The following is a 14428-nucleotide window of genomic DNA, read 5'->3' as shown; positions in this document are numbered from 1 at the left end:
TAAGTGTATTAATGATTTATTAATTTATTTACAAATAAAGGAGTGTGAGTTTACTTGGTGTATTTAAAATTATAATTTAGTTTTTTTACTTAGCAGTCTTAAGTAATTTAAAGAAAATAAATAATCGCGGGAGGCATGCGGAGCGAGTAGACAGTAAAGCACAAAAAGGCGCGTGGAGACTGGTTCTGAGTAAGTACTAATGTACGAAAAGGAACGTATGGGAGGCGGGTGTCACAGTAGGAAAAAGAAATACACGTTCTTGTTAAATTAATAAATAAATAATTATTTAATTAAATAATTACCATTACCACTCTTCTTGGCTTCAATTCCATTCTTTCTATATATTATCACTCGCTCACTCCCGTTAAAATTCACCGCCACCATCACCAATTCATTCTCATACATTCCTTCTTCTTCTTCTTCTTCTTCTTCTTTCACAATCACAATGGCGCGAGTGGATCTGGATGGTAACCCCATCAAGCCACTTACGATCTGCATGATCGGCGCTGGCGGGTTCATCGGGTCGCACCTCTGCGAGAAGCTCATGTCCGAAACCCCTCACACCGTCCTCGCCCTCGACGTCTACAGCGACAAGATCAAACACCTCCTGGATCCCGCCGATTCCCCCCTCCCTTGGGCTGGCCGCATCACCTTCCACCGCCTCAACATCAAACACGACTCTCGCCTCGAAGGCCTCATCAAGATGGCAGATCTCGTAATAATAACATCATTTCTCTTTCTTTTCTTTTTATTCTCTTTACTCCCTATCTTTCATTTTTTGTTTTATTATTCATTTACTCTACCTCACTTTGTGTCTCTCTCTTTCAGACTATTAATCTGGCTGCGATTTGCACTCCCGCGGATTACAACACTCGCCCTCTCGACACCATTTACAGCAATTTCATCGACGCGCTCCCCGTGGTAACTAACTAACCACCTGTTCAAATTGAAAATGTGAAACGCTGAATCTTGAGGGTTTGAGTTCTATGCGACGTCGTTTTGTGCTTTGTAGGTGAAATACTGTTCCGAGAACAACAAGCGCCTTATCCATTTCTCCACTTGCGAAGTGTACGGGAAAACGATTGGAGCCTTTCTCCCTAAAGATAGTCCTCTTCGCAAGGTAACCTTTCTTTTGAATTTTATTATCGAACCGTTTTCTTTTGAAGAGCGTTTTAGATCTGTGCTTTGTGAGTTGTGCTTTTGCGTTTTGCGTTGGTTTTGGAATTTGTCGGTGACGTGGATTTTGTGGCGTCATGTGGCTAATTGGATTTGGATTTAGGTTGTGATTAGTGTGATTAATAATTGCCTTGTTATTGAACGATGTTGACTTTGGACTTTTTTTCACTTGCGTTTGGATTTTAGTTAGAGGAGGTGGACGTGTTGTGATTTTGTTCTTTTTGATGAATTTGGCGTTGTATTTATTTTGTGGTTGCATTCCTTATTGGCAGATGTTGGTTGTGTGCGATTTTCATTTTCGTTTGGGTTGTTAATTAGGTGTTGTGAATTTTCATGAGTTACTCTTTCTGGTTCTTCCTTCTTCAGGATCAGTTTTGGGTTGGATTTTTTTCAATTTTGCAATCATTTGTCGCTATCTAATTTTTCTGGTTTTGTATTGGGAGCAAGGGTTGGTTGGGTTGGTTGTTGTTTCTTTCTTGTGATGAGATTGAGCTGAGATGTGTTGTTTTGTTTGCAATGTTTTGTTAGGATCCGGCATACTATGTTCTTAAAGAAGACGAATCTCCTTGCATTTTTGGTTCTATCGAGAAGCAGAGGTGGTCTTATGCATGTGCAAAACAGTTGATTGAGAGGCTGATTTTTGGTGAGTTGATTTGTATTTTTTGTTTTGGTGTATGTTTTTTTCTTTCAATTTTGATAATTCTTACTAGTGTGTGATCATCGGCAGCTGAGGGTGCTGAAAATGGCTTGGAGTTCACAATTGTAAGGCCATTTAACTGGATTGGACCTCGAATGGATTTCATTCCTGGGATTGATGGTCCAAGTGAGGGTGTTCCTCGGGTTCTTGCTTGCTTTAGCAATGTCAGTTACTTACTTTTGCTATTGCTTTTTGTTGAAGTTTGTTGATATTTTAGCCGGAGTTTTGAAAATTTGTTCAAATTTTCTGTTTTCCTTTGTCTGCAGAATCTTCTCCGAGGAGAGCCCCTCAAGCTTGTGGACGGTGGCCAGTCCCAGAGAACCTTCATTTACATTAAAGATGCTATTGAAGCTGTCTTGTTGATGATTGTACGTTCTAATGTCCTATCTTTATTTTTGGGACTGTTTGTGTTTTAAATACAGATTCATGTGATATTTTTTCATGTTCAATTATTGTTGTTGTCAGCTGGTCCACTGAGTGTTATGACCTGTTAACAGGAAAACCCTGCCAGGGCCAATGGCCACATATTTAATGTGGGCAACCCTAACAATGAGGTCACTGTTAGGCAGCTTGCTGAAATAATGATTCAGGTGGAATGATCAACTTTTTATTGTTATGTGACTACTGTTAGAATTTAGGCATGTTGTTATGGGAATTCATGAATCAATTGTTATTCCATTATTTTCTATATACAGGTTTACTCAAAGGTAAGTGGAGAACAAACTGCTGAAACACCTACCATTGATGTGAGCTCAAAAGAATTTTATGGTGAGGGATATGATGACAGTGACAAGAGAATCCCTGACATGACCATAATAAACAAGCAGCTTGGTAGGTTTACTCAGTCGTTAATTTAACCATATTTGACCCCTTAAGATTGTAACTTACTTTTCTTGTTAATGGTCATTGCTTCTCCTCTCAGGATGGAATCCTAAGACTTCACTTTGGGACCTGCTTGAATCCACTCTGACATATCAGCACAGGACATATGCTGAAGCCGTTAAGAAAGTCATTGCAAAACCCCTCGCAAGTTAAGCTTTTACAGTGATGGTGATGTGCTACCTTTGAGAAGGGGTGTTCTTGCCCAAGTGTTCTGCCATATTTTACTGGTTGGTTTTATATAAAATCGCAAATTTTCCTCCTTTTGGTTTCGTTAGCCAGTAGGCAATATAGCCCACATAAGCCCCAATGCCTTGGTGTATGTTCCTGGAGAAGTAGGAATTTATATATAGGGCAATCTGTGCTGCTATGTAATTTTAATGTAGAGACCATGCGCTGCTAAACATGATGTTGAGGCACTTTATATACTAGGGAAGACGTTTTTTCTGTGTTTTTAGGGATCTCTCGATTCATTGCTTTGTTGTCTTTCCAGATCAGCTGTAAGTTGTATCATTCTGTTTGACCTTAAGCCATGTGTTCTAAATAATTGTCATTAATTTATACTATGGATATTTTTTGTTACTAAATACTAATTTTCCTTATTGTTGTCATCTGGGATTATTCCGGTACTCTGTCTATTCATCTAAGATTTTTTCGACTTTTGGATATTTTAATAGTTATTTAATTATTTAATGTTTACTACTAATTATAATTATTTAATAGAGTATATCTAATATGTAATCAGTGTTCTCATGACATTTGTTAGCAAAACTCAATAATAGCGATGCTTAAGAAATGATAACAACTTTTCCACTACCATGTTCATCGGACTAAGTGGGTCACAAATCTACAATAGTAGAAGTAATATAGTACTAATAAAAAAAATGTCAGAATTTTACATTGCGATACCTTATCCTATCTTACATGAATTTGGTCAGATAATTGAATATTCTGGCTGGATTAAAACTAATCTTCTAACATTCAGGAATGTCGTGTGAATTTAGAAGAAATTTTAAATTATAGCGAGTATTATGTAATTTTGACTTTAAAATTGATTTTGTAAACTTGATTTTAATTTTGTAAAATTAATTTTAATTAAAATAAGTTTAAAGTTGTACCGTTCTCATGGTTATCCGACCGACTTTAAGTCTCTTTTTGCTTAAGTATAGGAGACTAAAGGATTGAGTATTGGTTTTGGTGCTTATCCAATTAATCCATGACTTTGTAAAATTAAAAGATTAATGTATTTAATTATTTATATTACAAAATCTCCCTAATAATTTAGCTTTAGGTCCTTAAGTTTCTATAAAACACCCCTTTGTAAAGAGGATAAAAAACTGATTTTGTTGACATTTCTGAAAACTGCTTCCAAAATTGTTGCTCAATACTATGCTCTTTTGAATGAATATTCTAAATAGCAATCAAGAGTGCATGTTTAGTGACACCGTCATAATTATATTCATATAATTACCTATAAGAGGCATAATTTTATATGTTTAGACGATACTCTTTGCCAACCATCCCATGTTGTGAACAGTTCAATTTTACATTTTGTTTTGTCGTGAATATATAGTTGTTGTGACACTAGCTCAATTATGCATGTTGGCATGCACGTGCGTTTTTCTTTTTCTTTATCCTAGGATTAAAATACTCGATTCTAGCCTTCATTTTTATACTCAGTCATAAAAATCAAAGATATCCACTTTTAATTAAAAATTAATGATTTTCTTAACAATTACGAATAATTATAGATGTGAAAATAAAATCTATAAGAAATATTTGTCAATATCTTTTATAGAATTACTACCATTATAACTTTCTTGTTTTGCCGAGCTAAAAACGATATGATTATAACTTTCAGTTATGCATCAACAACGTCGCTTTGGCCGAGTGGTTAAGGCGTGTGCCTGCTAAGTACATGGGGTTTCCCCGCGAGAGTTCGAATCTCTCAGGCGACGTTTACAAATTTTTTTTATTGCGTCTCTTGCCAATCGCGTTTTTTCCTTCTTGACTGAGGTTTGTTTCTTTAACCTTGAAAACTCTGATCAATCATATTGATTATTGTTATAATAATTCATAATCATATCAGAATAATTGGAGAATTGGAATGCCTCGTTGAAGCATCTCCCGAGGCAAAGAAGGCCCCACTTGTTGAAATAGCCTTCATTCACATAAAAAAAGGAAATTAAAAAAAAATGCCATCCACCAATCTGCTTTTATCTTTTTTTCTTTGTTTTTTACAAAATGTTTTGACTAAGTATATATAATCGTATTATGCTGCACATTCAGGTGAGAAAGTGAATTTGTCTGACATCTTGATAAGTGTTAGGTTATATATTTTTTATTAAATTTAATTGGAAAGTGATATTTTAGGGATGATTTTTTGTAATCAATGTAATTATTATCTCAAGATATTCAGGTATGTATCCTAATCAATTATATTAGTAACATTGATATGACAAGATTAAAGTGTTTGATGTCATTTATTCTGATAACGTGATCTAGACAATGATTCAATTGATTATCTAATATTCATAATTGTATATAACTTGATTGACATGTGACTTAAAATGATATATACTTCTTTAGCCTCAAATATTATTACACAAAAAAATAAAATAAAAGCATAAATTGATCAACATATATTCAAAATGACACAAATTAATTAAACTATATCAGTATATATATATATATATATATATATATCCATTTTTTCATATTTTTATTATGTTTTACTATCACTTTCAAAACCTAACTCATTATATTAATCAAATTTTAAAAAATATTCCTTAAAAAAAACTCTAACAATAGAAATATAAAGTGTGCTACAATAAGAACATTTTGTGTTATACAGAGATTGATTGAAATTGAGATTGGATTTACATTCGTGTAGTTTTTCTTGACTTTGATCAAGGCAAGATATCTCCTTGACTCGAACGAGAGAGAAAACGAAACATGATAATCAGAAAAAAATAATAGTAAAAAATAAAAGCATTATTTTGTACCGGCCCTATTAAAAATAAATAAAAAAACCATAAAAACATTAGGTGAGGGATAATAACGATGACGAGGCAAAATTGCCGGTGTCACAATCGGTTAGCATGGTTCACTCCAGCACCGCACCGTACCGCCGGCGGGTTTTCCAGTTTTTGATTCTCATTTCTCACTCGCTCCATTTTCTCTCTCTCGTTCTCTTCTTTCCCTCTCACTCTCTCTGCGCATTTTCCGTTATGAATCGGAGCTGAATCTGAATCTCATCGAACTCGAATTGCGTTGCCGGATCCTTCTGCGGCCTGAGAAGAGAGATAGGGCGGCGCTCCGCTCCCTCGCGGCGGAGGCTCTGACCGGCGATGGCGTTGTCCGGAATGAGAGGTCTCTCCGTCTTCGTCAGCGACATCCGCAATTGTCAGAACAAGGAACAGGTGAGGCTCCGCGTCGACAAGGAACTTGGCAACATCCGAAAGCGCTTCAAAACCGAGAAGGTTAGGGTTTCTCTTCCTCATTTTTTTATTTCAAGAAACTTGCGTTTGATTTTTCCCGCAATGAGTTTCCCAGTTTGTGACGTCAATGTGTGTTGTCGTTCGCGCGGGAAATTATTGTTATAATTTGTTTTGCATTGTTCGTAACATGTATAAGTGACTTGAATCGTAAGTTACTGTTTGATGAACAATGACGTGTATGTATGTATCTGTGTAACAAATACCCTAGTGGTAACTTGTGTATTGTGGAGTGTGCGGACAGATCAGCATTTTTTCTCATCCTTTCAGTTTCAGGTGTCTGTTGAGTATACTGTTAGGTCCATGATTGGTTGAATATCTGCTTCTCGTGTCTCTTTGGCTGCTTAACTTCAACTTGATATGAATGCAAGTATTAATTATTTACTATAACACTTTGTGCTTGGGTGTTAGGGTCCGTTTGGAATAGTTTATTTACAACTTATTTGAACTTATGACACAAGCTTACGAAAATAGCTCCTAATATGTCCTTAAGTTATTAACCACATTTATACAGATTATAAAAACAACTTAGATACAAGCGTTTGCATGATAAGTACGTATTTATTCAGTAAGTGTTTGATTAAGTTGTTTACCCAAACGGATACTTGGTGTAGTTGATGTTGACTGCTAGAATTGTTTGGTGAGCCTGTCATTGGTTCCTAAAACTCTGGAAAATTTTATTGGTGATGCCTCAGAGTTAGTATTTGTCTGTCACTGCACTTTTGTGTTGTTTTCAGTTTACGAGAAGGCCAATGCTTTATAGTTTCACCAAATTCAGTAAAATGCTTTGCAAATTGCAAGCAGTAACAGTTACTTTCTGGGCTAACTTCAAGTGAAACATACTGATTGCTGAATGCTGATTGTCCTACTTAACAGACTAACTACTGACCATAGTTAGACTGTTTTTTTTTTTGGTCAGCACCATAGTTAGACTTAACAGCAAGCTGATAGAAAAATAAAACTACATCGAGTAACAGAGTAAGTATACTCTTATAAGAGTTATTGACTATTATATAACATCTAAATCTAATGAACCAAGGACAATGGGGTGACTACTTTAGGTATTTAATTATGTTTCAAACTACTGATGTATTTCTAAATCTTTGTTGGAAGAGCATGCCCAATGTTTTGGTTTCTAGCAGCGTCACTGTGTGATTGGGTATTTTTTCTAATCAAAAGAAATAAACAGAAGGAATGAGTCGTTTTTTTTTTTTCCCAGAGGATGCTCTGTGCTCAGTTTTTGCACCTTTTTTCTTTTCTCAATAAAATCTCTTGTTGAAAAGCATGTTAACACTAAGATTCCTAGGGCCAAAATGTATGGAAGAATTTAAACTTTTGTGAAAGACCGATTACCTGAACTAGTTTGTTTCCATTTTGAACATGAACTATAAATCATTGATTTCTGAACATTTCTGATGACAGGAAATGTAAACTTTGTGCAGCATTTGACAGAATAGACCTGTAGTTAAATAATTCCCAAGCCATCATGAAGCAGACTTATTGTTGTTATTTATATATTGATATTGATGCCTTACCATTTTTATTTTACAGGTATGTTGATGTTATTCTTCAGTTAATTGACAAGGCTGGAGAATTTATTAGTGATGACATTTGGTTTTGTGTGGTGCAATTTGTTACAAACAATGAAGACCTACAGGTGAGTTTGAAATTTGTAGCAAGTATTGTACTTGTTCCTTGTTTGTATACAGATTGCTGGAAGCCACTTTTTATGTCTTTGATCAGCCCTACACTGCAGCAAAAGCTCGAGAGTATCTTGACAAACCTGCTATACATGAAACAATGGTTAAGACGATGATCATTCAATGCTTTTCAATTGGCATTAGTAGATACTGCATAAGATTTATCTGTTTATGACTTAACGTATCATTTAGTGATGGTGGTTTCTAAATTGTAGAATGTTCATGGGAGGCATTTACTCATGTTAAAGAAAGATGACTTAAATGTTCATGAGGAGGCAAAAATATGAGAAAAAGTATTTCTTGTTTAATTCTGTTTAGCTCACCTGCCTTCATTGGAAAGGGATGGGCTGTTAGAACACTCGTTAGTTTTCACCGAATTGCTTAATCTTTGTGAAAGAGATGTCTAGGATCAAATGGTCAAGAGTTTGATTCATATCTCCTCTGTTCTACTAAATATAAATAAATGTTGCATTTCACAACTTAGGTGGGCTGTGCATTGTCTCCACTTCAAGCCCAAAGCACTATTAATGAAAGGGCATGTTGGTATAGAACTATTCATTTGTCTTCACCTAATAGCTTACGAGAGTATTCGTTATGAGTTCCATTGTGAGATTTGATTAGCAGTTTGTTATGTCCGTCCAAATCTCTCTAGAATATTTTCCTTCATTCAGTTCGAATTTTCTGGTAGTAAAACTAAAATTACTGTTAGAGAGAGGACAGTGCTAGAGAACTAGGTAGTTAGATTGAATGTTATTTTTTTTCTGTTTATTCATGAACTTTCCTTTGTATTGTCATATTTACTGTCACTAAATCATTTTTTATTTTATCAAATCACTGGGACATAGCCTGAGGTCTGATTTTAATCCAGTATGAAGTTAATATCTATTTCTCATCTTCATACACTTCAACAGGTTAGTGAATATATCCTTGGGGAGTTTGGACACCTTCTAGTTAGACAACCTGGATGTAGTCCAAAGGTAATATTTAACATTATACATGAGAAGCTTCCTACTGTATCGTAAGGGGAATCAGACCATTTCCCTCAAATTATTCGTAGCTGGACTCCATTTAGCCTGGATACCTTATGAGACAGGCATTATTTTCAGGACTTTTACCATTCCTATTCTTCTCTCAAAATATGCTAAAATTCTTATGCACACTCAACCAGCAGAGCCTGAGCTACAGAATCAGATATAGGCAATATTTAAGAAGTGAGATTTAACTCTGCAATTTATTTATTATGTATAGCTCTAAGGTTTGTCATAATGCTATAGGTTCTTCTAAATCATTTTCTAATGTTTTAGATATGATAGTTGCATTGAAGTTGAGATACAGCAACGAGCTGTTGAATATTGTGCATTGAGTAGAAAAAGGTGCATCTCTAATGGATATATTGGCTGAAATGCCTAAATTCCCCAAGCGGCAGGTATTTTTGCTATACTATTGCAGTCATTTGTTTTACAGTTTTGTTTGATCAGTTTAGTCGTCATGGGGTCCAAAGGACTGTTCTATTTTGAGTTCAGTCTGCAATGATAAAAAAGGCTGAGGATACTGATGTCGATGCTACAGAGCAAAGTGCCATTAATGGAACTCCACCTGTCAGCCAACTTAGCCTTGTTTGTAACTGATCAATGTCCTGTTAATGGAACTCCACCTGTCAGCCAACTTAGCCTTGTAAAGATGCCGATCCCCAGTACAAATGTGGTTAGTTCTTCCCTCTACCTACACCTTTTTTTATGTTGTTTTTTACAATATGATTTTTGTCAATATAAGATGGGTCAAAATCTTCTGGATTACTTCTATATGTTGGCCTATTTGGTATGGAAACTCTTGACATGAGATCAATTTGGTGTTCTATCCCTCTCAAATGAGACAACCCATGAGGGGTGTCTTTGGGGAAGACATCCCCATACTTTTTCAATAATTCTTCCACATTTAAAGGCAAAGAACTAGCAATAGAAGACAAACAGTAATCTTGGGACATTAGTAAATGCATATGTTGTCTAGTTAGCATCACTCTTTTCACCTTTTTTTCTCTCATGAACAAGCTCTGTATTTGTCTCTCCTCTTGATTTTTATTTTTTTTACAATGTGACTTTTTTTTTTATCTCCACTCTTATTTTTCTTTTCTCTCATTTCATGTTTTTCTCTCTTTTTATCAGTTTTGTTTTCCTCTTCTTTTCTCTCTTGGTCTCTTTTCACTCTCATTTTTATTTGATCTTCAAAAACCTCACTTGGAGACAAAGGTGTGAGGGTAACTTTTTCCCCTTTATGTACAAATGAAAATTTATTTGTGACACCATTATGGACAACATCCCTATCATACTGTCAAGGTCTTCCAAGTAAAAGATGGTTAGCCTCCATAGGGACAACATCAAACTTGTCTATCTACAATCATTCTCAATCAATCTTAGGCTAGCTACATTAGTGCAACTATCTCCATCAATAATCAAAGAACATATTTTTCGCATAACCATGCACCTAGTATGAAAAATGTTTTCCATTTGAGTTTCATTTCTATCCTTGCACACACTCCCCACTAACATCCTAACCATCAAAAGATCACCTTTCGGGTGTTGTACATCACATCCACTTCCACTCTCACTAGAAAAACTAGAAGAGCTAAGAAGATGCACTAGTGATATCCCCATTACCCAAGCAACCATAGTTCTTTTATTAGGACATTGGGAAGCAATGTGACCCTTTCCCAAACACTTATAACATTTAATATAACTCGTTTTTGAAGAAGTGAGAGTAGGGTTAGAATTATTTTTACTAAGTGCAGTACCTTTCTCATGAGATTTGAATGAAGATCCTCCTTCCTTCTTGAATGTCTCCTTATCCTTCCAATTGAAGAGTCATAGGAGGATTTCTTGTATATTTGTTTCCTCTTTAAGTGTTGTTCCCCCTTGATAGTTTGATGATTGATGATTGGATCTCTCTGTTGAGACCATACAGAAACCTTATCATGGTGGCCTCTTGAGACTTCTCAATTTGAGCCCTAATCAAAAAAATATTTATCTCTTTGTAATACTTATCCACACTCCTATTTCCTTGAATTAGTCTTTGGGGCTTGTTGTGAAGGTCTCTCCCATAATAGGACGACACAAATCTCTCTCTCTCAAAACATTGTTCATGTCTTGCCAAGTATAAATCAAAGGTCTTTTCATCCTCTCAACATCACTCCTCACTTGGTTCCACCACAGTAAGGCATATCCCTCAAACTCCAGGGAGGCCAATTTGATCTTCTCTTCATTGTAGTTGTAGCAAACAAAGACTTGCTCGACTTTCATCTCCCACTCAAGATATACGTCCAGATCGTAAGTCCCTTTAAAAGTAGGGATCTTCACCTTCACTCCCTCAATCCCTTCCTCTCTTTGCTTACTTTCATATCTTCTATGATTTCTTCTCTCCCTATACCTCTCATTCCTCCTTCCTCCCTCATCCTCTTCAAACCCCTCATATTCTCCATGAGAAGAATTAGATGATTTGTCTTCTCTTCTTTGCTTTATATTTTCAATCCTCACACTTAAAGTTTAATTACTCTCGTGTATTCTTCCCAAATCCTCCGCATTCTCCTTTTTCATTCTCTCCATCCTTTCTTCATTTTCATAACTCATTCTTCTTATTTGATCACAAGTTTAATCATCTCCGTCATGAGCCTTGTGATTTTTAGAGATGGTGGAGTAGCATCTCCACTTGTAGAAGTCATACCTACAAGGAAAAGTTAGTGCACAAGTAATAAACAGAATAGGACCTCACTACTCAATTTAGTGTTTCACTTAAGTTCACTCATGTATTACTCTTTTAAGGCTTTTTCTTTTATAATATGTACTCTTGGCTTTTACCATTCTTGCTCTTCTTCGGCTCTTAAGCAGAACCTTCAAGCTCAAAATCATGAAGTATTCAATGTGAAATATGTTACAAATCAAAACTCAACTCAAGAAGCCAAGAATAGAAATACTTCAAGACAAAAATAAGGAATTTAAGAGACAAGCAAAAATAATAAAAGGAATGTCAAAGAAGACAAACTAGAGGACTCCAGAATCAAGAAACGGATTGTCCCAAGATTGAACTAAACTAGATGTAAATAACCAACCTGACGCAATTTTTTTTTTGAAATATAGGTATGTGAAAACTTGAAGGGAAACAACTGTCAATGCATAACTTTTTACTTTACTCTCTTTTTTTTATCTCTGCACTTTTTTGGCACAAAATTCAAATTTGAACGCAAATTAGTGATTGGCCAGATCCAAATCTAGACTGTAATAGAATTTTGGCTCCAAATTTGAAAAATAAATTCAAATCCTAACAACTTCAATTATCAAGCCTAGATTGTAACAGAATTTTAGCTTCAAATTTGAAAACAAATTCAAATCCTAACAACTTCAATTATTCAAATCTGGATTCTAATAGAATTTAAGCTCCAAATTTGAAAATTGGATTTTTTTCACTTTCATTCTTTCTTTTTTCCACTAATTTTTTGATAATATATATAAAAGGAATAAAAAGATATTAATAATAGATAGAATTCAGGAAAGAAAGATAGACTCGTGAATAAAACAAATGAAGAAGAAACAATAATATAGAGTTAAACAAAAGAATTAGAAAAGGAGATGGAAATAACAACGCCTCAATCTTGAATGATTGATAAATTGAGGATGATTCATCACAAAGAATAGAATTCTTTGATAAAAACATAAGGTTTCACACAAGAACCAAGAGAGACACTCTCTTAAATGTGTCTAATATGAAATTTCATCAAAAATTGTCAAACAAAGTGTTTAAAGAGTTTATTTTTACTTCCTAATAATAACCATAAAGTAGGCATAACTTACAATAACAATCTAATAATCAAAAGACTTGAAAATAATAATAAAAAGTTGTGGCTCAGAGTGGAGGACTCATCATGGGCGTCTGGTTCTTTTGTTGGGCAACAATAATACTTCTCCTCTTGTCTCTGTTCAAGCTTTAATATTGTGCCTCCTGCGGAGCTCTCACTCCTCTTGTCTCTGTTCAAGCTTTAATATTGTGCCTCCTGTGGAGCTCTCACTGGTACCAGAAACCATACCTCCGCAGTCACAGGTCAGAAACCATTGTTACTGTGAACTATTGCTTTCTATTTTATTTTTTTAAAAAAAAATCCTCTTTTGGTTGCATTGGTACAATGTCCACTAGAAATCATTGATCTCCACCACCCAAGCAGGGATGTAGCAGTTCTTGACTTCTCGTACAAGTTTGATAACAATATGGTACATATATTTAAACCTGTGTTCTATATTACCAACTTGAAAAATGATGGGATTCTTTCCCTCTACCAGAATCGATGCCAAACACAGTTTCTAAAGTTTGGGAAAAGAGTTCAATTTTTTACATGCAACAATTATGAACCCCTGGGTTCAACATGTGATAGCATTCTCATCTGTGCCCTTTCATAGATCAATGCCAAACTTTGCCTTCCAGCTGTCCTAAATAAGTTTCTTCAGCCTATACCTGTATCTGCTGAAGAATTTTTCCCTCATTGGAAATCACTTTCTGGACCACCTTTAAAGCTTTAAGATTTAGTAAGTATATATGTTGAACTACACATTTCATCGTGTTTCCTGCTAGAAGTTTAATCTACAATTCTTGATGTAATCTTATGAAAATAATGAAAGAAGGCAATTTCATCTGCTCCAACTTCGAGACATCAAATGATCATTTTCTTTGACTGCCATTTCTGTTTTTCTTTTTCATTAAGCATGCAGACAGGGATAAGACATGAGATAGTTTTCCTAAGAGTAACTGTTTTTGCTAATTGATTGTCAACATTATTAGATTTGCTATGCATTCATAGTTGAACTTAGCAATGATGTTGCATTGATCTCTGAAACGTAATTATTTATACATTTTTATTTATAAATGGTGTTCAGACAAGAATTGAAACAGATCCAGCAGACAGAAGACAGCTGCGAATGACAGTTGCTTTGGGATAACCTATGTAAGAACCTCCAATGGCTCAAATAGCCAGCACTCCTGAATCATTGACAGACCCTGGAGCAATGCTGGCTGCACTTATATGACAGTATTGAGATGAACAATGGATGTTGCCATGTTGGTTACCAGCTGAGTGTTTGATATTTCTGAGTTGGTCGGCATTTTATAGATTCTTTCTGCGCTAAGTGGTGCCCAGTAACTCCGATTTTGGCAGTCGAATTTTCTTATACTTCCTCTTTTTACTGGATTATGGTGCACATAATAGTTTGTAAAAGTACCGACTCTTATAAAGCAAATTGCAACAGTAGACTTTTTTCATCGTCTAAAAACTAGTTTCAATAATAGGATGGAGAGTGTAAATATTTTTTGCTTTCAAGCGCATAAGTTATGGGTTTCATGTAAGATTGCAAAAACCTTGCATTTGCAGTTAAATTATAATTATTTGTGTCCGGGTAGTCAACGCAAGCTTCCTGTTACAGGTCTCGTTCGGGTGCGAACTAATA

The 14428-nt window shown here is 35.2% G+C and overlaps 2 protein-coding genes and 1 non-coding gene across 18 annotated transcripts; all 3 read left to right on the top strand.

The window, feature by feature from the left end:
- Positions 1-323: 323 nt before the first annotated feature.
- Positions 324-3339, top strand: LOC114376672 (UDP-D-apiose/UDP-D-xylose synthase 2-like). Its single transcript, XM_028334888.1, has 9 exons — positions 324-715; positions 829-921; positions 1013-1120; positions 1705-1819; positions 1904-2037; positions 2140-2241; positions 2371-2463; positions 2569-2704; positions 2796-3339. Exons 1-9 carry the CDS (start codon positions 446-448, stop codon positions 2906-2908), a joined length of 1164 nt encoding a protein of 387 aa, XP_028190689.1. The 5' UTR covers positions 324-445; the 3' UTR covers positions 2909-3339.
- Positions 3340-4628: 1289 nt separating this feature from the next.
- Positions 4629-4710, top strand: TRNAS-GCU. The gene has a single exon. It is a non-coding gene; the product is annotated as a tRNA-Ser (tRNA).
- Positions 4711-5762: 1052 nt separating this feature from the next.
- LOC114377600 (AP-2 complex subunit alpha-1-like) lies at positions 5763-14376 on the top strand. 16 transcript variants are annotated; one of them, XR_003659120.1, is made up of 6 exons: positions 5774-6234; positions 7801-7906; positions 7993-8052; positions 8861-9160; positions 9254-9653; positions 13862-14327. XR_003659120.1 is itself a non-coding variant. In XM_028336193.1 (5 exons), the coding sequence occupies exons 1-4, from the start codon at positions 6103-6105 to the stop codon at positions 8898-8900; spliced, it is 240 nt and encodes a 79-aa protein (XP_028191994.1). In that variant the 5' UTR covers positions 5763-6102; the 3' UTR covers positions 8901-9653; positions 13862-14267. The 16 variants fall into 16 exon arrangements, 1 of the variants encoding a protein (XP_028191994.1); XR_003659121.1 differs by lacking the exon at positions 7993-8052 and having other exon boundaries at positions 5779-6234; positions 8861-8926; positions 9056-9160; XR_003659116.1 differs by having other exon boundaries at positions 5779-6234; positions 7801-8052; positions 8861-8926; positions 9056-9160.
- The last annotated feature ends 52 nt before the right edge of the window (positions 14377-14428 follow it).

The sequence above is a fragment of the Glycine soja genome, chromosome 11, assembly GCF_004193775.1.
Source record: "Glycine soja cultivar W05 chromosome 11, ASM419377v2, whole genome shotgun sequence".
Classification (NCBI taxonomy): Eukaryota; Viridiplantae; Streptophyta; class Magnoliopsida; order Fabales; family Fabaceae; genus Glycine; species Glycine soja.
Note: the sequence above shows the minus strand (reverse complement) of the source record. Positions and strands in the feature narration are given on the sequence as shown.